At 43.2% G+C, this 22,422-nt stretch overlaps 1 protein-coding gene across 2 annotated transcripts in view; it reads right to left on the reverse strand.

Moving 5' to 3' along the window:
• Positions 1–2,387: 2,387 nt before the first annotated feature.
• LOC139930083 (serine/threonine-protein kinase BRSK2-like) overlaps positions 2,388–22,422 on the reverse strand; it is a 137,248-nt gene continuing 117,213 nt past the window's right edge. For both annotated transcript variants that reach the window (XM_078283713.1, XM_078283709.1), the window contains 3 exons: positions 13,049–13,229; positions 11,449–11,541; positions 2,388–2,611 (listed from right to left, as the gene is read on the reverse strand). In XM_078283713.1, coding sequence (XP_078139839.1) covers positions 2,388–2,611; positions 11,449–11,541; positions 13,049–13,229 — 498 coding nt within the window. The remainder of the gene's footprint in view (positions 2,612–11,448; positions 11,542–13,048; positions 13,230–22,422) is intronic.

The raw sequence follows: 22,422 nt of genomic DNA on the forward strand, positions 1-22,422 counted from the left end.
TTGCAGTGCATACAGTTATGCAAGCCATTCTAGTATTATGTAAATTCTCAGCAGCTGCATGTAGATAATTAAGTCTGAATATGTAAAATATGTACATATTTTTGTGAATAAACATCTTACCAAAACGACTCAGAACACTCTGCGTCACACCAGCCTGACACACGTCTCCACACAGCTCCAAAGTCAACAGATTTATTTCCTTTAGCACTGAAGTTGTTCACAGTAACATCACAAGGGAATACATTGCCAGTGGTTATCCTGCTCAGTACTAGCGCTCCGTGCTCCAAGTCCATTCTGTGTGCTCTGGATTCCCACAGTAGAAAAGAGGAAAGCGGACAATGATAGGTATTGCTTTATTTTCTCTCTGATACCAAATCCCACCCAGCCGGGTCGCCAGGTCCCTCTTTGAGAGAATGAATAAGGAGGATGCATTGCACAGCTACTGTGTGTGCACAGTAACCAAAGGAGAAAAGGGCAAGAGGACGGCGTGGGAAAGAAAATCAAAAGGCAAATCAAAACAAATGCACATAAAGAACAGAAATAAAGAGAACAAAATAAGTGTGAAGAAAGGAGGAGAGAAAAGGGGACAGGAGAACAATTCCAACGACGACATGCAAAGAAAAGACGAATGCTGAACATGCAAACAACCATACAAGGTCAAAGCTAAGAGTAGGAATCCCCTTGGTTTTTTAAATAAGCTTGTCAGTAAACTTGGCTTATTTACAGAATGAGTGGTTGGTGAGTTTTGAGTCATCATACACACGGGGAGAAGGAACCGACAATTATCAACAAAGGGTTTGTTCCTCTCAAAGAGGCTAGTCTACATTCTTAAATTACGGTAAATTATTTTCCAAACGTATATTACAAGCTTTCTCGTCAAAAGCCGGGAAAAGAGTGAATGCTCACAAACATTTCAAGATTTCTGAATGATCAATAACTTAAACATGACAAAAATATCCTTAAATAATTTGACTTAAGAAACATTCTCTACATCTTTCATATAAATAACTGAGAATAAATTAATAACAAAATGACAAAATACAATAAAGTACAAAAATATACACAGCAGTTCAATTATCGTCTGAATCCTGCAGATACTTCAAAGGAACATGAACAAAACAATTTAAAAAAAAAATGCGCCAACATGGTTAGAACTGAACCCAAATGTGATTCACTCATCAAAAGTGCAAAGGAACATGAGACATTTTGATACAGACAAGACTTGTCCAGGAATAGAAAAAAACAAAAAAATGTGGCAACACAACTCTGCTAAACATAATGTCACGACTACACTTTTGTACATACGGAACATTATTTAGTCTGTACAACAGAATAGATCATTCATTTATGTAATATTACCTCCCCCGATGCAACCTTTAATTGCAGAACCCATTTCATTTACAGAAAATGCCACAGAGCGAGTCGAGCTCAAGTGTTAAAATCCTGTCGCTCACAAAGAAAGACTACATTAAAAAGAATTACAATCCAGCCAGCGTCCGTCTGGACAGGAGCTCAGAGCTGCAGCCGCTCCAACCGCCGGAGCCGCTGGTCCTGCTTCTGTTTGTCAGTGTGTGCAAGTCATTACATCCCGCAAAGAAGTCATGTTCATGTGTGTGTGTGTGTGTGTGTATGGTGTGTGTGTGCTGAGGAGTACACGTGTGTGTTTTTATGTACATGTGGGAGAAAGAGAAGAAGAGAAAAGAGGAGAGGGCATGTGTGTGTAGAAGTTTGACAAACATCATTGTCTTAAGGCTTTTTTTTTTTTTTTTTTTTCAACTCTTCGGTGACGTCTCTGTGTTTGGCCTGGTGGAGCGGAGGGCGAGGTGAACTCTACTGTACTGTGGGTGGAGAAGAGGGGGGGTGGGGTGGGGGGGGGGTGTAGGAGGAGGAGGAGGAGGAGGAGGAGGAGGGGAGAGGGGGGGGGTCTCTCTCTTTTCTTCTGTTTGGGGGGGCTCTCTGGCGCTGGCGGGCCGCGGGCCGGGCCGCGCTCAGCCGGTCTTGCGGAGCGCAGGGTGGGCGTTAATAGTTTTTATGGATGATCCCTGGTGGCAGAGACAAGTCAAGCCATCACACACGTGACGAGCGCACACACACCCACGGACAGACCCCCCCGACACAGAGAGGGACACGGGGCGGGGGGGCGGGGGGCGGACAAAGCTACATTTGCTACTTATTGTAAAATACTGATCAACTTTTAAACTGAAATAGCCATTCCCATTATACAGTACAAAAGTTTATAGGCAAAAAGTAGATTTTTCTTGGTTTTTTTGTAGAGCAACACTCCTAACTAAAGGGCAAAGTTAGCAGCTCTCCTTTGTTCATTCTCTTCTCTGGTTTCTAATGACCTGATAACTGCTTATCATCTAGTCATGCACAGCTACCACTCCTTAAGGTTGTTCCTGTGTCCTGTTGCTGGCGGCCATCTTTGTTTTGTCTTTGCCAGGGGGGCATTTAGAGTCATTGGGCGGGGGCTGGCTGGGCTTGCTGCCGGGGGCATGCTTGGCGGGGGGGCTAGGCGTGGCGGGGGCGCCAGGGGGGTGGGATGCTTGGATGTTCTTCTCGTCTGAAAAAAGCTGTTTAATTACGTCAAAGAAGTTACTCAACGGGCTGCCTACACAGACGGGAAGAAAAGGGGGGAAAAAAAAAGAGAGAGAGACAAAACAACAAATGAGCAATGGGGTTAACGTGAGGAGAGGAGGAGGTGATGGAGGGATGAGAAGAGGACTGGAGCTGGAGAAAAGGAGACTCTTAAACCGGGGAACGGGCAGAGGAACGACTGGACTGCAGGTTGTTAGTGTAGGACTGTTAGTGATGTGTAGCTCTGGTAGAGTCTTGGGTTGTGTCTCTTCCTCCATGATAAAACCCCCAAATCAGTGATTCTGTGATCTGTTGCTCCGGTAGAGGAGATTGTTTTTTTTTCTCTCTCCATTCACTGCCATTGTATGGAGGAACAGTCTGAAAATCACTTCTAGCACATAAATGAACAAAGCAAATTCTGACAATAGCCTATATAAAAAAATTGTCATTCTGCAGAATTTCTTGTGAAATCGCTTTCTTTATGTTATTAAACCAACAAGTGTAACACCGAAATCCGGTCGAAAGAAAGCGATTCACGTAAAAAAATTCAGCAGCATGACGAGTTTTTTTATATTTATTTATATTTATATTTATTCACATTTGTTTATGTGCTAGAAGTGTGATTTTCAGACTGTTCCTCCATACAATGGTACGGAAGCATAATGCATTCACTTGATAAAAAAAAAATTGCCCTGTTTTTCTGAATTAACAAGATAATTATCTCAGAAAAACAGAGCAGAATATATATATATATTTTTTTAAATGCTCTGTTTTTCTGAATTAACAAGATAATTATCTCAGAATTCTGAGAAAAGTTTTAATGGAAAAAAAAATTCTGCTCTGTTTTTCTGAATTAACAAGATAATTATCTCGTTAATTCAGAAAAACAGCATTTAAAAAAAAAAATTCTGCTGTTTTTCTGAGATAATTATCTCATTAATTCAGAAAAACAGAGCATTTTTGAAAAAAAAAAAAAAATTCTGCTCTGTTTTTCTGAGATAATTATCTCGTTAATTCAGAAAAACAGGGCAAATTTTTTTTTTCTCGAGTGAATGCATTACGCTTCCGTACAATGGCAATGAATGGAGAGAGAAAAAAAACACAATTCTCTAGTCTCCTCTACCGGAGCGTCAGATCACAGAATCACTGATTTTGGGGTTTTATCACAGAGGAAGATACACAACCCAAGACACAACTAAAGTTCAACATCACTTTAAGGCCGGAGGGGGGCAGCACTGAAGTGAGCCAATATATTCAGATGTATTGAGATGGGTCAGTAGGGGCGATGGGCTGTAACAGCACAGATACCTCAGCAGTTTAAGACATCAGTATTAACATGAGATCAGTGTTTGGCTTTAGAGTCTCGCTTTCACCTGGCTTGGGTTGGAGAGCCAATGGGAGCGCTGGAAGACAGTTCACATGTCATTCAGTATCAGAGAGTCAGAAGAAAGAGGAGAAGAAGAGGCAGCAGTGATGGGAGGTAACAGTGTTGTCATACTGTAGTTAGACAGTAAATCATAGTCGAGCCTGCTCTCCTGAAATTTCGTGAAATGAGCACGATGTCTTATAAGGCAAATAAGGAGTTCTGGACGTGAAAAGTGAGAGAAATCTGTTTCTCTACCAGGAAAGGATCAGGTGGAGGAGACACGAGTAGAAACAAGGAGTAGTTTAGTGGAAAGTCAGGCTGTGGAGGTCGGGGGGGCGGATGGGCGGAGACATTTACCTTCAACTCCGACGACCCGGGTCCATTCAAAGCTGTGTGTGTGGTGTCATGAACCAAAAACACTCTCAATCCATTTCTCCACGTTCATTTTCCAGCATCTCTCTGAGCCTTACCAAGAACAGGCTGTTTCTGTCGCCGTGTCTTTAAGGCTCATTAATATTAACGACCCCTCTGTTCCGATTGGCTAACCGTTTCAAGAGTGAAACGTGAGACGCCGCGGCCCGGCGGCTACAGGTAGGGAAAACTCTCCGGTAATAAACAATGACAACCGCTCGACCGCTTTGAAAAAAATACTTTGTTAGTCTATTATTTCTTGCAAAAATGATAATGAGTGAAACTTTGTGACGCCACAAAGTTACGGAAGTCCAAACGGCTCGTTTAGAGGCTCGCTTTTCTAATATGGATTGTGTGGATTTAGTTGGCGACCGTGCGTTTTGATACTTTCACCATGTTTAGATAGACCATCCAACTCCTTTATCATCACAGAGGGAAGGGGAGTCCTGTTTTACACCATATGGGACCTTTAATTAATTTTTAATTTGGGAGGGAAGTTTGTATTTTTAGCTAAGGTTTTTATTTAACCATAACCAAAACCTTAATCAAAGATGTTTTACCTGCCTAAACATAACTGTTAGCTAACCTTTTCATATGACCAACACATGAAAAGCTCAATTCCCGCTGCTGTCACATAATCCCTTCATGGTGGAGGAACGTAATCTTTGTCTTATTCGTCTCCACAACATGTGATCTGCATTTCAGAGTTCATGCTCATTTCACGAAATCTGACACCGTGTTGCCTAGTTCCTATATAAATGCCTTCCAAAGCTCCAGTTAACTCTCCATGTTATCAGCACACAACAGAGTCCATCCATTAACACTAGGGTTCTTTGGTCAGTGCTTCAAAACAACCATGAGTGAATAAAAACATGCAACCATACAGCACAGTACACACATTAATACACAATGACTTATCATCCCAGGGGTTAGAGCGTTCACAAATGTTTCCCTTCATTGATAAAACATCTGATGCCTTTTGTTATGCTCATAAATTGTAATAATATCATGTCTGCACTTCAGAGTCAGGCCTCGGTGTGTTACACTTGTGATAACTTACCATTCATTATTCTTCTCCAGCAACAAAGTGAAATGTGCATTTCTGGTGTCTGATATTTTGTTCCAGTGATTTCAAATATGGAAGGGTTGTGAGGAGCGGTTAAAAACCTCAAGCATCACCATGCAAAGGGTTACTGTGGTCATTTAAGAGCTACACACACACACACACACACACACACACACACACACACACACACACACACAGAGCGAAAAATGTCCATCATAACAAGTCATTTGGTCTTATAGTGAGCCTTAAAGGAAAAATCCACCCTAAACACTTTAACACTGTTAAAAAAACACTGCAATTTGTGATGTACTTTGCATTCCTGGTCCATTTAGTTGTTTGGTGTATTTTTCTTCCTGTGGATAACCGGCCAATCGTAGACAAGGTGACGTCACCTCCAGATGTTTCCAGCAGCTACAATGGAGTTTGATATGAGAAAATGTTTCAGGATGTAAAACATCAGCGGTAAACGTCAGGTTTTGGTGTCAGTCCCTCAGAATCAAAGAGCGAGGAATGATGAATGGGATGAAAACCTTGATTCAGCTTTAAATGAGGTGGGATGTAACTATGGAGGATGGTAGTGATTGGTCAGTGCTGTCTAAGGCGGGGCTTCCCATAGAAACAAAAAAGTGTAAGCAGACATTGTGGTGAGAGTTTGGGCTGAAACTGGCTGAGCGAGTCATGTCAGCATTTGGAGAGGTATTTTAATTTGTTTTATTTTCAAAAGCTGACATTGTTCCAATGATCCAGCGATGCTGCTGTGTTGTTTAAGCTACTTCAGTGGTTCTCAACGTGGGCTCTGGGGACCACCAGGGGTGCTTGAGGGGGTTCCAGGGGGTCCCCAGCATATTGATGAATTTTTAAGCTTCACCATTATTTAATTTACAAGCAGTTATCGCTATCGCTCTCTCCAGCTACACGTAAAACCCACAGCTGGATGCAACGTCACACCGTCTCGGGGGGTTGTTGAAAGGCATTCTGGGAAGGCAGGTTGAGGGAATGTGGGTACACCAAAAAATTACAACACTTCATCACAAAATAACTCCTGGAATGCACTGAACATCACAGACTGATGATAAATGACAGTGGAAGCGGATCTGAAGGTGGATTTTTCCTTTAAAATCTTAAATTCTACCAGTGGGGTGAGACATTTTCACTTATTTCCAACATACAGTTTCTAGGAACAAAGTGTCAAAATCCTGAAACAAGGCAAAATAAGACAATACCAAGAAATTACACTTGAGTCAAGGAATTTCTTAACGCTGATTTTGCATTGGAAACAAGTGGAACTATCTCACCTCATTTTTCGTACTTATTTTACGAAACATAAAATTTGAAGACTATGGACATATTTTTTGCAGTGCATACACACACCTTCTCTCTCTCTCTCACACACACACACACACACACACACACACACACACACACTCAGACGTGTTAGTGTCAGGGTGTGTGGGAGGCAGAGGCCTGCGGGAGGCTGGCAGTGTGTGTTAAAAGCCAGAGGTGAGGCGTTTGCCGGCTGATCCCAGTCTCTCTGGGTCTTACCACGCTTGGAGGGTTTACTGGGCAAAGTGGCTGAGCGCTGCGAGGCGTCTGGGGGAGAGGACAGCGTCAGACACACCGAGCCTCGCTGACACTACACATCATCAGCATCACCTGCCGTCCCACAGCCAGGACAGCAGGCTGGGAGGCTGACACTCCGACTCTGAATCGGTTTAAAGGATCGTTCCACCCACTGTGAATGTTAAGCCCATTTTCCAGAAGGTCCTTTATCGCTTATGAAATTCCTTTGTTTTGTTTTTTTGTGGAAACCTGTAGCTAGAGGGATTTCATAGATGTATGTATGTCTACTTATTTTATTATTATTATTTTAGTTTTTTTAGTTTTTTAGTTTTTTATTCTTGTCTTGTTATATTCCTTGCATTTTTATTCTTTTATTTTTATTATTTTATTTCTGTAAAGCACTTTGGTACAAACTTCTTTTGTTTTTTAAAGCGCTATATAAATAAACTTGAACTTGAACTTGATCTTGAACTTGAAGATGTCTTCCATTTCACCTACTGTATATTTTCTGAATTTTTAAACGGATCTCTTAGCGAATAAGAAACAAGCTTATTATTATCATTGGGTCTGGCTGATTTGTACGGAAGCGTAATGCATTCACTTGAGAAAAAAAAAAATTGCCCTGTTTTTCTGAATTAACGAGATAATTATCTCAGAAAAACAGAGCAGAATTTTTTTATTTTTTTTAAATGCTCTGTTTTTCTGAATTAATTAGATAATTATCTCAGAATTCTGAGAAAGGTTTTCATGGAAAAAAAAAATTCTGCTCTGTTTTTCTGAGATAATTATTTCGTTAATTCCGAAAAACAGAGCATTTTAAAATAAATAAATAATTTTGCTCTGTTTTTCTGAATTAACGAGATAATTATCTCAGAAAAACAGAGCAGACTTATTTTTTTCCATGAAAACTTTTCTCAGAATTCTGAGATAATTATCTCGTTAATTCCGAAAAACAGCATTTAAAAAAAAAAAAAAAAATTCTGCTCTGTTTTTCTGAGATAATTATCTCATTAATTCAGAAAAACAGCATTTAAAAAAAAAAAAAAAATTCTGCTGTTTTTCTGAGATAATTATTTCGTTAATTCAGAAAAACAGAGCATTTAAAAAAAAAAAACAAATTTTGCTGTTTTTCGGAATTAACGAGATAATTATCTCAGAAAAACAGAGCAGAATTATTTTTTTCCATGAAAACTTTTCTCAGAATTCTGAGATAATTATCTCGTTAATTCCGAAAAACAGCATTAAAAAAAAAAAAAAAAAATTCTGCTCTGTTTTTCTGAGATAATTATCTCGTTAATTCAGAAAAACAGCATTTAAAAAAAAAAAAAAAATTCTGCTGTTTTTCTGAGATAATTATTTCGTTAATTCAGAGAAACAGAGCATTTAAAAAAAAAAAAAAATTTTGCTCTTTTTTTCTGAATTAATGAGATAATTATCTCAGAAAAACAGAGCAGAATTATTTTTTTCCATGAAAACTTTTCTCAGAATCCTGAGATAATTATCTCGTTAATTCAGAAAAACAGAGCATTTAAAAAAAAAAAAAAAAATTCTGCTGTTTTTTCTGACATAATTATCTCGTTAATTCAGAAAAACAGGGCACATTTTTTTGTCTCAAGTGAATGCATTACGCTTCCGTAGATTTGTACGTCTACACGTCAAAGAACATAATTTGCTTACTCAGCACTTTATTGTAATCCAGGAATGGGACAGTCATGTGCCACGGAGGGCCGAGGGTCTGCAGGTTTTCACTCCAACCAAAGATTACAGCAGCTGATTTAGGAATTTATCAGTGGAATCTGCTGCTGTGTTTAGATGGAGTGAAAACCTGCAGACTCTCGACCCTCCATGGCTCACAGCTACTCCATCCTGTGCTAATCCATCTCATCTCATAGGAAACACTTCCTTCCTCGGCTGAGAGGCTTGAAATGAGGCGGGGCGTAACCACAGAGGAGGATGGTGATTGGTGGGAAGTGCTGTCTAAGGCGGGACTTCCCATAGGAACAAAAAGGTGTAAGCAAAGATACTGAGTTGGGTGAAACTGTCTGAGAGTCATGTCAGCATTTGGAGAGGCATTTTAATTCATTTATTTTTTTTCAGAAAATGTTTAACCTACTTCCTTGTTCCACCAATGTTTACATTTCCTCCTGACATCACAGACACGCCTACTCTTCCTCGTCCAATGAGAGCTTTCTGAATGCAGCCGTTAACTCAAAACTGTTCAGATGTATTTGGATAGGAACTACGTTTCATTCAAAAAACGATGAGTTTTTAATACTTTATTAGGCGAAGTCTAGCCAAGATTTTGTAGATGCACACATCTCCTCCATGGATTATGTTACTACACTTAGTTTGCAATCTCACAAATTTGGTTTTAACAGTTGAATGAAAGCGAATGGCGTCTAGAGGAAGAGAAATAAATCACGTGATAACTGTTTCTCTGATAAGAGCTTCTTTAGTTTAGAGAGGGCATGCTGGGAAATGGACTGAACATTCACTGTGGCCGGAATTATCCTTTAAAATCCATCTACCACTGCATCCACATATTCACAAACTTACACACTTGTATGCACACACACGTACCTACACACACACACACACACTCACACACACACTGGTGGTCATCAGGTTCATAAGCTTGGGCAGCTGTTTAGTGAGTGTTTAGTGAGTGTTTAGTGAGTGTTTAGTGAGTGTTTTCGGTCTGCACACATGCACTTTCTCTGCTTTGGTTCGGAGTGCAAAGAGATCAGCAAACACAATCGCACGCATTTGTTTGCTCGGTCGTCAGTTTGTCACTGCGATACAGAACATGCTTTCGTTTCAGGATGTTAGTCTCATACGTGGCAAACACACACACACACACACACACACACACACACACACACAGTGGCGTTGCATGTGAATCTCAGGGAGTTTTACCCGGAGCCATGGACAGACATAGAGTTTGGCACAAATCGAACTCCTGCGGCTCGTTCTGGCGGCAGCACCGGCCCGATCCTGCTGCTGTTCAATTCACTGACTAATCCGCTGAGGGCCGGCGTTACGGCCACGCCGAGCGGGGGTGGGGGGGGGGGGGGGGGGGACTATCTGCCAAACAGTATGTCTGCATGCATGGCTCTGGGTGGGCATTCCATTCAGCATGCTAGTCATTCAGTCCATCCAAGTGGCGTTAAGAGTAAGCTGTGGATGACAAGAAGCAGGGTGGCATGGACTGGCAGGCCAGAGGAGGAGGGATAGATAGATAGAGAGATAGATAGATAGATAGATAGAGAGATAGATAGATGAGAGCATGATAGAGATGTGGGTTATTGGCACATCTACATGGTGGGGGTGACTGAGGTTGTGCATACAGTGCCTGATAACAGTTCCCATCTGTGGCAGTGACTGGTCAGACTGGTGCTACTGGTGTGAAGGACTGCAGGCTATAGATGTGGTATAATGGGAGCAGGTGAATGGCTGTCTCCCAGTAACACCTGTGTATCCTGGAGGCAGCAGTGTGTGTGTCTGTGTGTGTGTGTGTGTGTGTGCAGCGTGTCACACTACAGTATGGGTCATCCTGTGGGACAAGGTGTCGCAGGCTTTGGGAGTGTGATGGCACTGTGTGGGCAGGGTGCAGTTCTCTGCTTCACCACCAGAGGGGACCATTATCAAGTAAATAACCACAGAGACAAGAAACAGGAGTACTAGTGTACACACTAACAAACGGAACTAACGAGGACAACCGGAGAACACAAAGTCACTCTTTCTTTTCTTCCATATTTTCTTATCCATCCATCTATCCATAGGCAGCCCAAAATATCTGATTATGTGAAACACGATTTCAAAAAAGATGAGGGATTGTTTTCTGTCCTGTTCAGCTACTGAAGGCTCGGGACACGGGTTCAAACTGTCTCCAGCGACACATATTTCAGCTTTATACAGTTGCTATTTTGCCCTAAATACAGTGAACATGTTGTGAAACCTTGATACTTTTCTCCCTCTTGCAACAGACACAAAACTGCATGCACATATGAGACAAATCTCCTTGAACAGCTAATCCACACATGGACAGTACCATAAAAAATCCATTTGCCTGACTGTTAGCCTGTGTGTTTCTGCTGAGTCAATCTCCTGTTTGTGTAAGATAAATCACAGTATAATGTACAGTAGCCCTCTAAATGCATATCTAGAAAACACTGTAGTGGATTACTCTGTGTGTGTGTGCATGTGTGTGTGTGTGTGTGCGTGTGTGTGCGCGCCATGGTGTGCATTTGTGGCAGGACATGCATGTGGAGATGCCGTGTGCTAAAAGCGTGTGCCGAGCTGAGCTGAGCTGAGCGGAGCGGGTCCGAGCGGCTCCGTGACCGTGGCTGTGCTGTGAGGAGTGCCAGGATGCCGGGGCGGGGCGGGGCGGGGTGGGGCGGGGCGGGGCGGGACGGGACGGGGGGCTGTGGGGGAGGGGGGGAGGGGGGTGGCGAGGGACTCCACTTACCAGATATCTGCGGCTGGACGCCCGGCTGGTCGTTGGAGCTGAGCAGCTGGGCCTGGATGGTCTCGACCACACGCTTAAAACGCCGGCTGGGACCTGAGGAGAAACACACAGAAACACACACAACCTCATGACATCACTTCAAGATGCTGATTAGTAATTATCTGGAGGAGCAGACTTGCGGATGTGCCCTGTTTTATGCAACTTGGAGAGATTAAACATGCACTCTGTGATGTGGAAGGATCTGTCCCGACATAAATCTCACTGCTCCTTCTCTTTGATGATCTGTACAGAATACAATAGAACATTCATTCATTCACGCACTCATTTTTTTATTCATTTATGTTATGCATTATTTATTATTTACTTTTTTGTCTCCCAAATGTTTTTTTTTCCCCCCAAATGTCAGCCCTAACGGATGTTGGTACATTGCTATTTGACGAATAAATAATTGTTCAAAAAAACATTCACTCATTCATTCATATATTCATTCATTCTTTTATTATTCTCTTTTCTCTTTGTGCTTGTGCCTCTGAGTTTGTATGTGTTGGATTTGTGGAATTGGGGATTTCACTATTATACTCCATGCTGTGTATACTTGATATGTTTGTTTGAGATGTGTGTTTATATGTCTGTATTATACAGAAAAACCCTTCAATAAATCATAAAAAAGTAGACAAAACAGAATAAATATTATTCACAATCGTCTTGCTGGATATTGCAAAATGAAGTGCAGTGCATGTGGAAACAGCTTTTTCTGCATAATTTTGTTTTGCAGCACTTGACAAATACAATCTGGGGTCAAATATGAGAGTCTAGGTGCTTCGGATTTGCTTGGTTCACATTTAATATTAAGGTTTTCCAACATGCAAATTGTAGCCCAGGGATTCTGCACTGGACCAGACAACATTGTTTAGGTATCTGACTAAAATTTCCACCAGATTAAAAAAGCCAGTAGCCAGTATTGAAATTTTGACTGTTTCTTATTGTGATGTTGAACTTCAGCAGCACCTTGTGTTGTGTAGCTACATGATGTAACCTCTAACCAGAGGAAAGAGTGAGAGACACGTTTTGTATATATTGGCAGAATCTGCTTTGTCAAAGTCCTGTATCCTGCTTTTTTTTGTCTATTCACAATTACTGGTAAAGATATATTCTTCGATCCATCGGCATAAGTTTCCTCCGACCGGATTTCAGTGTTACACTTGTTCAAACTGAAAGGTTTAATAAACATCGGCGTTCGTTTATGTGCTAGAAGTGTGATTTTCAGACCGTTCCTCCATACAGTGGCAGTGAATGGAGAGAGAAAAACACACAATTCTCCAATCTCCTCTACCGGAGCAACAGATCACAGAATCACTGATTTTGCCGTTATATCATGTCCAGGAAGCGTCACAATCCGAGGTACTACCAAAGTTCAACAGCACTTGACTTCATTTTTGAAAACTGTGAAAACCTTTCAAAACTATCAGCTATTTGTCTTTCTTCTGACTTCTCCTTTTGTTGTGTCTTTTCTCCCCAAACCACAAGCTGTCAGTCAGTCTGTCCATCCTCCACCCCCCCCCCCCCCCGCAGGCTTGGTGTGTGTGTGTGTGGTGTCTACCTGACAGCAGGGTGAAGGTGACGGAGTAGATGCCGTTCTCCTTGGTGGCGCTGGTGCTCTCGGTGTAGGTGATGTCCACCTGGAACTTGACCGGCTTCTGGAAAACCGTCGGGCCGGCGGTGGACTTGTACTCCGCCCGGAAACTAGTCTGAGAGATCACACTGTGGCTCAGACTGGGGATCTGAGGGAGAGAGAGACAGAGAGAGAGGGAGAGAGAGAGAGAGAGAGAGGGAGAGAGAGACAGAGAGAGAGAGAGAGAGAGGGAGAGAGAGAGAGAGAGAGAGAGAGAGAGAGAAGGAGAGAATTTTGAATTTAAAAAAGACGTTTATTCATAATTTAGTCACGCTATACAGTGTGATTGACCTATATTATATATCATCGAAAGAGGGAGAGAGAGAGAGAAAGAGAGAGAGAGGAGGACAGAGAGGAAGAGAGAGAGAGAGAGAGAGAGAGAGGGAGAGAGAGGAAGAGAGAGAGAGAGAGAGAGAGAGAGAGAGAGGGAGAGAGAGGGAGAGAGAGATGGGGGGGTTGCCCAGCAGGCATACTGAGAGTCAGCTACAATACACAGACAAACAACTTCTGCATCATGCAGGACATGAGAGGAGGAGACAGGAGAGGAGACAGGAGAGGAGACAGGAGAGGAGGAGACAGGAGAGGAGACAGGAGAGGAGACAGGAGAGGAGGAGACAGGAGAGGAGACAGGAGAGGAGGAGACAGGAGAGGAGACAGGGGAGGAGACAGGAGAGGAGGAGACAGGAGAGGAGACAAGGGAGGAGGAGACAGGAGAGGAGGAGACAGGAGAGGAGACAGGAGAGGAGGAGACAGGAGAGGAGACAGGAGAGGAGGAGACAGGAGACGAGGAGACAGGAGAGGAGACAGGAGAGGAGACAGGGGAGGAGGAGACAGGAGAGGAGGAGACAGGAGACTAGGAGGCAGGAGATGAGGAGACAGGAGAGAAGACAGGAGAGGAGGAGACAGGAGACAAGGAGAGGAGGAGACAGGAGAGGAGACAGGAGAGGAGGAAACAGGAGAGGAGACAGGAGAGGAGACAGGAGAGGAGGCAGGAGAGGAGACAGGAGAGGAGGAGACAGGAGAGGAGACAGGAGAGGAGAGAGGAGAGGAGGAGACAGGAGAGGAGGAGACAGGAGAGGAGACAGGAGAGGAGGAGACAGGAGAGGAGGAGACAGGAGAGGAGACAGGAGAGGAGGAGACAGGAGAGGAGACAGAAGAGGAGACAGGAGAGGAGAGGAGACAGGAGAGGAGACAGGAGAGGAGACAGGAGAGGAGGAGACAGGAGAGGAGACAGGAGAGGAGGAGACAGGAGAGTAGGAGACGAGGAGACAGGAGAGGAGACAGGAGAGGAGGAGACAGGAGAGGAGACAAGAGAGGAGACAGGAGAGGAGGAGACAGGAGAGGAGACAGGAGAGGAGGAGACAGGAGAGGAGAGAGGAGAGGAGGAGACAGGAGAGGAGACAGGAGAGGAGACAGGAGAGGAGACAGGAGAGGAGGAGACAGGGGAGGAGACAGGAGAGGAGACAGGAGAGGAAGAGACAGGAGACGAGGAGACAGGGGAGGAGACAGGAGAGGAGGAGACAGGAGAGGAGACAGGAGAGGAGGAGACAGGAGACAAGGAGACGAGGAGACAGGAGAGGAGACAGTGTATGGGATCTGTTACAGTTGAGCGTCAGCCTCTGAGTCAGCGGCGACACACAGAAGTGACCCGACAGCCGCGGTCTGCGTGACCCGACACGCTGCAGAAACCCACGACAACACACACAGTCCGACACCTCACACTGACAGGATGTAAAGACAGTCTGTGACACGCCGTTTCATGATACACACGTGTGCTGTTTGTGACACGCTGTTTCATGATACACGTGTGCTGTTTGTGACACGCCGTTTCATGATACACACGTGTGCTGATATGTAGATAAGAACGCCATGACGTTTCAAAATGGCCCGCGCCTACAAAGTGCGAAAAACCCTATTCAATTTCTATGAGCAAAACAATAAATCTACATTTTCTATGGTTGCTTTTTCTAATAATTTATGTGAAATGTATATGGTGTTGTTAATTACCCTTAACCTTTTTACGTCTCTCAAACAACTGCATGATCATTATAATCTAGTTACAAAACGCTAACAAGCTAGCAAACTTCCGTTCAAGAGAGTTTGCATTTTGAGACTCCAAGAAAAAAACATTTTAATGATCCTGCTGTTGTTTGACAACCGTGAAAAGGTAACGAAAAATTATTTACACCATATACATTTCACATAAATTATTAAAACACAGAATAAGCAGCCGCAGACAATGTCGATTTATTGTTTTGCTCACAGAAATTGAATAGGGTTTCGCACTTGGCAGGTCATCGCCATTCTTATCTATAGTGGAGTTCAGGATGATCTTTTCTCTTCTGCACTGTTTGAACACTAGAGAGCAGGTTTCAGCTCGGGTCATCACGCTGTCAGCGAGCCGAACTCTCTGCTGTGCGGACGAGACGGACTCAGACCAAACTGCGGCTGAGGACGCTCCGTCAGGTCTCCACTCCGCTGTGTGGCAGCGTGTCGGCTTTCCAATTAAGGAAGAAAACAGCAACAAGACAACTGACAAGACGAAGGCTGTCTGTGAGCGTTAGAAGAGAGCCTCGCCTTCCAGCAGCAGCAGCAGCAACTCGCTGCAGCGTGTGCAGACACAGCGAAACACTCCAGTGACCGCTGTGTGGTCCAGTGCTGCGGCCGAGTCTTAAATCTGGTTTCAGAGCGCTGAAAAAAACGCAGCTGTTTCTTTTTGCTCTAGTTTTTTGTAGTGAGAAATGTCCCTGGTTGACAGATGGATTTTTTCTTTTTACTCTTCAGGCTTGTTTGGGAATTTGTCTTAAACTGTATTTGAACTGGCTCTAAAAAGGTCTTAGAAAGTCTTAAATTCACTTTTAAATGTAACTTTCAGAAAGTTGTCATCCATAGTTTGCACTTTTGTCTTTGTTTTCCCTCAGGAATAAAAAGGGATGTTTTTCAATCATGATTGTCTTCATTCAGATTTTGCTCAAAATATTATAATAATATCAAACTGTAAACCTAGCATTGCGTATCGAACTGAAGCCTGAGCTGAATGTATCGTTACATCCCTCTCTCTGTAACCCCTGATGTCTGCTCAGCTCACAGAGAGAGAAGTCAGAGAAGTCTGAAGCCGACGTCCCGCAGCGACCCTACTTCCACCTCCTCAACAGGAACCAATCACGGCCAGCTGATTGAGTGATTGGCCCGGTTTGCACCAATCAAATGTACAAGACAGAATGCAAATGCATCCAGTTGATTACACATGTGAAACCTAACCTCGACTGAAGGCTGAGGCCGTCATGGAGATGGAAACAAACTGAAAAGATATTCTCACTGCTGTAATCATAGCTGTTTCTAGGCGTGCTAGCTCTAAATGTCCCATGTTTGGAGACCAATGTTTGTACTCCGTTTGTTCATTCCTTCATCAAAGAGGAGAGAACAGACAGGTGGGTGTAAGAAATAAAATTAATATTGTGCTTTTTTATATGGATAGTACACTCTGTTCTTGCTTTCCTTTGTCCTGGAAAGTGGAGTGTCTTTTGTCCTGCTTACTATAATGATGTAATCAGTGCTTGAATGCATGCATGATCACTATATATGGTTATGTGTGGTTTTGAGTGATTCTATAGGTGGACATGCAGTTAAAAGTCTGAACTAGTGGGTTGGTTTTGAGCCAAGTAGGTTTGGCTATGGGCCAAGATTTATAGTTTTGTTTACTTTAACCTATATAAGTGGATCCTGAACTCCGTTCTTTGTCACTTCTTTGTTGCTTGTTTGGAACACTGAACTGAACCATGCATGTCTGAATAAAGAATCCACAGAAGACTTTTGAACCTTGCTTAGTCATTTTGACCCACAACGGGTGAAGTAAAATTTTTGCATTTACAGTTTGGCGACGAGGATGGGATGGACACAGCACTGAGCGACGCCTGGGGCTAGACTGAGGGTCAACTGCCGGCAGGAGTCTCTAGGAGACTCAGGGATAGTTCCGCTCCAGCAAAGGAGGTCTGGATCCCGCCCAAAGTCAGGCACGGGTGGCGTTCAGTGGGTCGTCCATCTATTTTAAAGAGCAAGTGGTCAGTTTCTGTGAATTTTTTTTCTCTTCCTCAGGGAGGGAGTAAAACATTTTTCCTCAGGGAGGTATTCTCATAGTTGCAACAAGTAAGAGAAAAGAAAAAACCTAGGTAGTTAATGGGGGCGTAAAATTTTAGCTCAGGGAGGATAGTTAGGCCTCAGGGAGGTTGCCGTTATTAGATAAGGAAGATTGTCAGGGACATAGCCCAGGGGGTAAAAAGAGACATAGCCCAGGGGGTAGAAAGGGATCCTAAGTGAAAAAAAAAAAAGAAAAAAAAAGGAGGAAAAAAAAAGTTTTTAAGGGGAGATATTGTTTGTGATATACTGTGAGTGGATGGGAATGAAGCAGTGATATCAGTGTCCTGTGGGTATTTATCCACACAAAGGGTACGTTGCTCTGAACGAAAGTGTCGTACAAACTACCTGGCTGATATCATGGTTCATTTCATTGGCATTGTGTGAATGAAGTTGTGAATGAGTGATGGGTGTGTAATAGAGTATGGTGAAGTGGTTGTCAAGGTACCGAAATTAATAGTGTATGTTGGAATAATAATAATAATAATAATAATGATATATGTTTATCATAGCGGGTATAGAGGAGTCATCGCCTATAAAATTTAGAAAATAGATACTTATTGTGATATTTAGTGTAAAATACTTTTGACATAGTTATTTGTCAAGGGGGATTTTATTGTGTGGTCCGAGTGGTAAAAAGAAAGAAAAAAAAAAAGAAAGTGAGTAAAGTTGCAGAGCAGAGAGAGCAAAGAGGGGAGGTAGCTTGTCGGTGCTGGACACCAGCATCATAAATTGTGTCTAGGGAAGAGGCCACACTGGCCTTCTAAAAACAAAAGAAAGCAACCACAACTGAGAGCGAGATGGAAAGCACACTAGGAAAAGTAGAACTACTTTCAGACCCACTTGTGGGTCCTGTAAAAGTGATAGAAGAAAAATGGGGCAAAAGCGTGGTTGAGGATGTTCCGTTTTGGCACTACGTTACTGAAGGTGTTTTTCCCATAAGAGGCACTCTGAGCGTAAACTGTTTAACTAGATGTAGGGTTATGCTAGAAGAAAAAGAAGAGCAGGAAAAGATGAAATTGAGTGAGGAGAGAAGGTGAATTGGAATGCGTTCCAAAAGTGGGAGCGAGAAGCAGAAGCTAAAGCAGTAAAGTTCATAGCTAATGTTATGCTTTCAAAAGGGACAGAAGAGATGACTAAGAGAGAAGAAGAAAGGGTTAGCAGAAGGAAAAAGAAGAAGAAAAGTAGGGACAGAGAGAGGGACCTGCTTCCCCCCTATGCTCTTTCTCGCACAACTCCACCATCAGGAATGTGTGACGACGAGAGTGATGATGAGGAAGATGACAACAAGGGGGCGGGTCCTAAAGATGGCAGCTTCAGCCCCTCCTACATCTCAGGCTCCACCTCAACCATCCAATGTTTATCCATCACTACAAACTGTGGGAGGGTCTGAGCTCAAGGAGAAGGAGGCTTCATTGGGGTTTTTAACTCCTCCTTCAAATGTAGGTTTTGCCTCTGGTACTTCTGTTTCACACCGCCCACAGACTCGTAGCATGGCAGCGAACCTACAGACAGAGACAGTGTACCAGATGCCTATGATGATGTATCCAAATCCACAATCAGATAACAGTCAAGGCCTCTGGCAATCGCATGTCCTGGTCCACAGGCCATGGCAACCTGAGGAACTGAAGGAAGTTTCCAAAGAACTGCCGGACCCCCACAAAACCGGAGGTGAGAAAAGGGAGGTTGCAATGAAACAGTTGTTGATAATGTATAATCCTACGTTGGCAGAGGTGGAAGCAGTATGTCGCAGGTGTTTTCTGTTAAGATGGCCGAACCTCAAGCCAGCCAGCTGGGACACAATCTACGATCCAGGCTACCAGAAATACAGAGACCAGGTGGATGAGCTCTACTTTGCTGTGAAAACCGCGTTTTCCCTGCGTACCAGTTGGCCTGAAATCTACAGGACCAAGCAGAATGATGGTGAGTCTGCCATTGATTATCGTGCTAGAATGGAATCTGTGTTTGCTGCCCATTCTGGTGTTGACCAGGATAATGATGCCTACAACAACCTGCTGAAGACTGCGTTGATACAAGGCCTCCATCCAACTCTGAAGAATCAGACCATGACTACGTGCATCGCCTGGGAAACCAAACCCCTCAGCGAAGTCTGGGCTCATGTCCTCCATGCGGAAAGGAACCAGACTGACATCGAGCAAAGACACAGTAAGAAGATCCAATCTGCACAGTTAATGTTTTATCAACAGACGGGAACTTGGGGCAATGAAATGCGCAGAGGACGAGGAAGAGGACGAGGACGTGGAGGAAGAGACTATGGAAGAGGGCCACCCACACAGTTTTACAACCAGCAACGTCTAAGGTGTTTCAACTGTGGGGGGTATGGTCATATGGCTCGTGATTGTTCATCAGAACACAGGTCTGGCATACAAAGACGTGAGAATGCACCTGATGGATCCTGGCCACATGCAACCCTCAAGCCTGTCTGTGAATGCTCCAGGATTCCAGCCAGCTAACCCATAGGAGATAGCGGGGACAGGTCAGATAGGTGAACAGGATAGTTCAGATGGATAGGCAGACACTGACCCTATTATAACTCAAGGTCAGTACTCTAAATTAGACCCAAGGAAACAGAAAGCAGCTAAAGTAAGTTTGAAAGTAGGAAATGTAGTGGTGCCCTTTTTTTTTTTTTGGGTTGATTCTGGTGCTGATGTTTCCGTTGTGCAGTCCAAATTACTCCCAAATGCGCCCAAAATGACAAAATTTCTTAAAACAGTTGGCTCATTAGGAGTCCCGGTGTTAGAACCGATTTCTGAACCATTTTCTGTCACTTATGGTGAATATTAAGGAGATCATCCTTTCTTACTGACAGATTTTTGTCCAGTGAATTTGTTAGGGCGTGATCTCATGTGTGCTTTGGGAATAAATATGTACTGCAGTCCGGAAGGTATCATTCTTTCTTCTAAGATGCTAGGTATTTTTACTATGACAACATATGAGGGTTATTTTTAGGATCTCAAGAGCATGTAGATGAGGATGTTCTTCTTCACCAAGAACCAGACACCACCTCTTTTGTTCATATGCCTTTAACAACTGAAGAAGAAAATATGATTTCCAAGGTTCCGCCTATACTATGGGCTACTAGCGGTTTTGATTTTGGTTGTAGGAAACTGCAACACCTGTAGTGGTAAAACCTAAATCCTCTTTCAGACCATGTAAGAGGCAATATCCCCTCAGCCTAGAGGCTGTGGAGGGAATTGCTCCTGATATTGAGTCACTGAAAAAACAAGGTGCCATCGTGGAGCATCCTCATTCTCTTTGTAATACCCCTCTTCTGCCCATTAGGAAGCCTAATGGTGGTTGGAGACCTGTTCAGGATTTGAGAGCTGTAAATGACGCTGTGCAACATCCAGCGCCCACAGTACCAAATGTGGTAACTTTAATGTCTCAGGTCCCATCTGATTCTTGTTGGTTTACTGTGATTGATTTGGCTAATGCTTTTTTCAGCATTCCTGTGCATCTTAACTTCCAGTTCTGGTTTGCTTTCACTTTCAATGGTAAGTGCTACACATGGACTCGTATGCCTCAGGGTTTCTCAAGCAGCCCCACTTTGTTTGCTTTGGCTGTAGCTGAGAACCTCTCAGGTTGGGAGGTTCCTTGTGGTAGTACATTGATACAGCATGTGGATGATTTGTTGTTGTGTTCCATTTCTGAGCAGGCCTGCAAAACAGACACTGTCTCCATTCTCTGTTACTTAGCAGAGAACGGACACAAGGTCTCAAAACCAAAATCCAGCTGGTTTTACAGTCCGTACGTTATCTAGGACATATAGTCACACCTGAAGGTCGTAAACTCGGTCCCGAATGCGTTACAGCAATTTTGGAGGTACCAAAACCTCAAATAAAACAGCAAATTATGTTGTTTTGGGGTCTTGTAGGCTACTGCCGCCCATGGATACGTGACTATGCAGAGATATCTCAACCACTGTATGACATCGTGCACAGTGGTAAACATTTGGCCATGACTGACTTCCTGACTTGGACTACTGAAGCTGACAAAGCATTTACTAACTTGAAATTAGCTCTTTCTAATTTTCCCTGTTTAGGACTCCCTGACCATAGTAAACCCTTTAATCTGTTTGTCTCTGAACGAGATGGGTTTATGTCAGCTGTTTTAACTTAGTCCCATGGTGACAAGCAACGCCTTGTTGGTTATTTTTCTAAACATCTGTCTACAACTGAGAGAGCAATGGTCTCGTGCCTAAGGTCTGTTGCTGCAGCTACTGAAGCTGTCCTTGCAACTGCTGACCTTGTTGCTATGTGTCCCTTAACTGTACATGTTCCATATGCTGTTCATTCTCTCATCCTTTAGGCTAAGACTGCTTACCTGACTCCTGCGAAGATGCTGCATTGGGAGAATGTTCTATTTACTATGTCTTATGTTACTTTGAAGTGTTGTACTGTCCTTAACCCTTCCATACTTCTTCCTACAGCAGAGGAAAGTGAACCCCACTGCTGTTTGCAAGTGATTGACATTGCTACCAAACTTTGTGATGCCTTGTTTAACATACCACTGACTAACCCTGACTTTGTTTTTTTGTAGAGGGTTCAACAGGACATCTTTCTGCGCAAGCAGCAGAACTCTTTGCCTTAACTCGTGCTTTTATTCTAGGTGCTGGAGAAGATATCATGGTCTATGCAGACTCTCAGTATGCTTTCAATGTGTCATAATTTTCATGCTGTTTGTAATCGTCAGGCTCATACAAGTGGTGTTGATCCAGTTTTGTAGGGAAATGCTGTTGCTGATGCTGCAGCTAAAGCTGCTGTTCTTTTTCCCTGTCTTTCCCATTTTGCAAAATGCATCTGTCTTCTAGGATGATAGTGACAACGACGAAGCAGCTCTTAGATGAACGAGGGGAAACCACTCTGCATCGAATGTGCTAGTAAACCTCTCCAGAGTGGTAGCCCTCTACTGAGTGTAAAGCTCATGGGTTGAAGACGGGTTTTTTTTATTCCTTTTTTGTTTTCCTTTATTTCTGGTTTTTATTCGTGTTGATTGAAGCTTGTTTGTAACTCTTAGAAGTGATGTTTTCCTCACTGTTTAAGTGAAGTATACATAGAGTAGGATGTATCTGGTGTTATTTTATTTTAATCTTAGTTGTCACCTTGTGACAAAAGGGAGGAATGTAAGAAATAAAATTAATATTGTGC

The sequence above is a fragment of the Centroberyx gerrardi genome, chromosome 1 (genome assembly GCF_048128805.1).
Source record: "Centroberyx gerrardi isolate f3 chromosome 1, fCenGer3.hap1.cur.20231027, whole genome shotgun sequence".
Lineage (NCBI taxonomy): Eukaryota > Metazoa > Chordata > Actinopteri > Beryciformes > Berycidae > Centroberyx > Centroberyx gerrardi.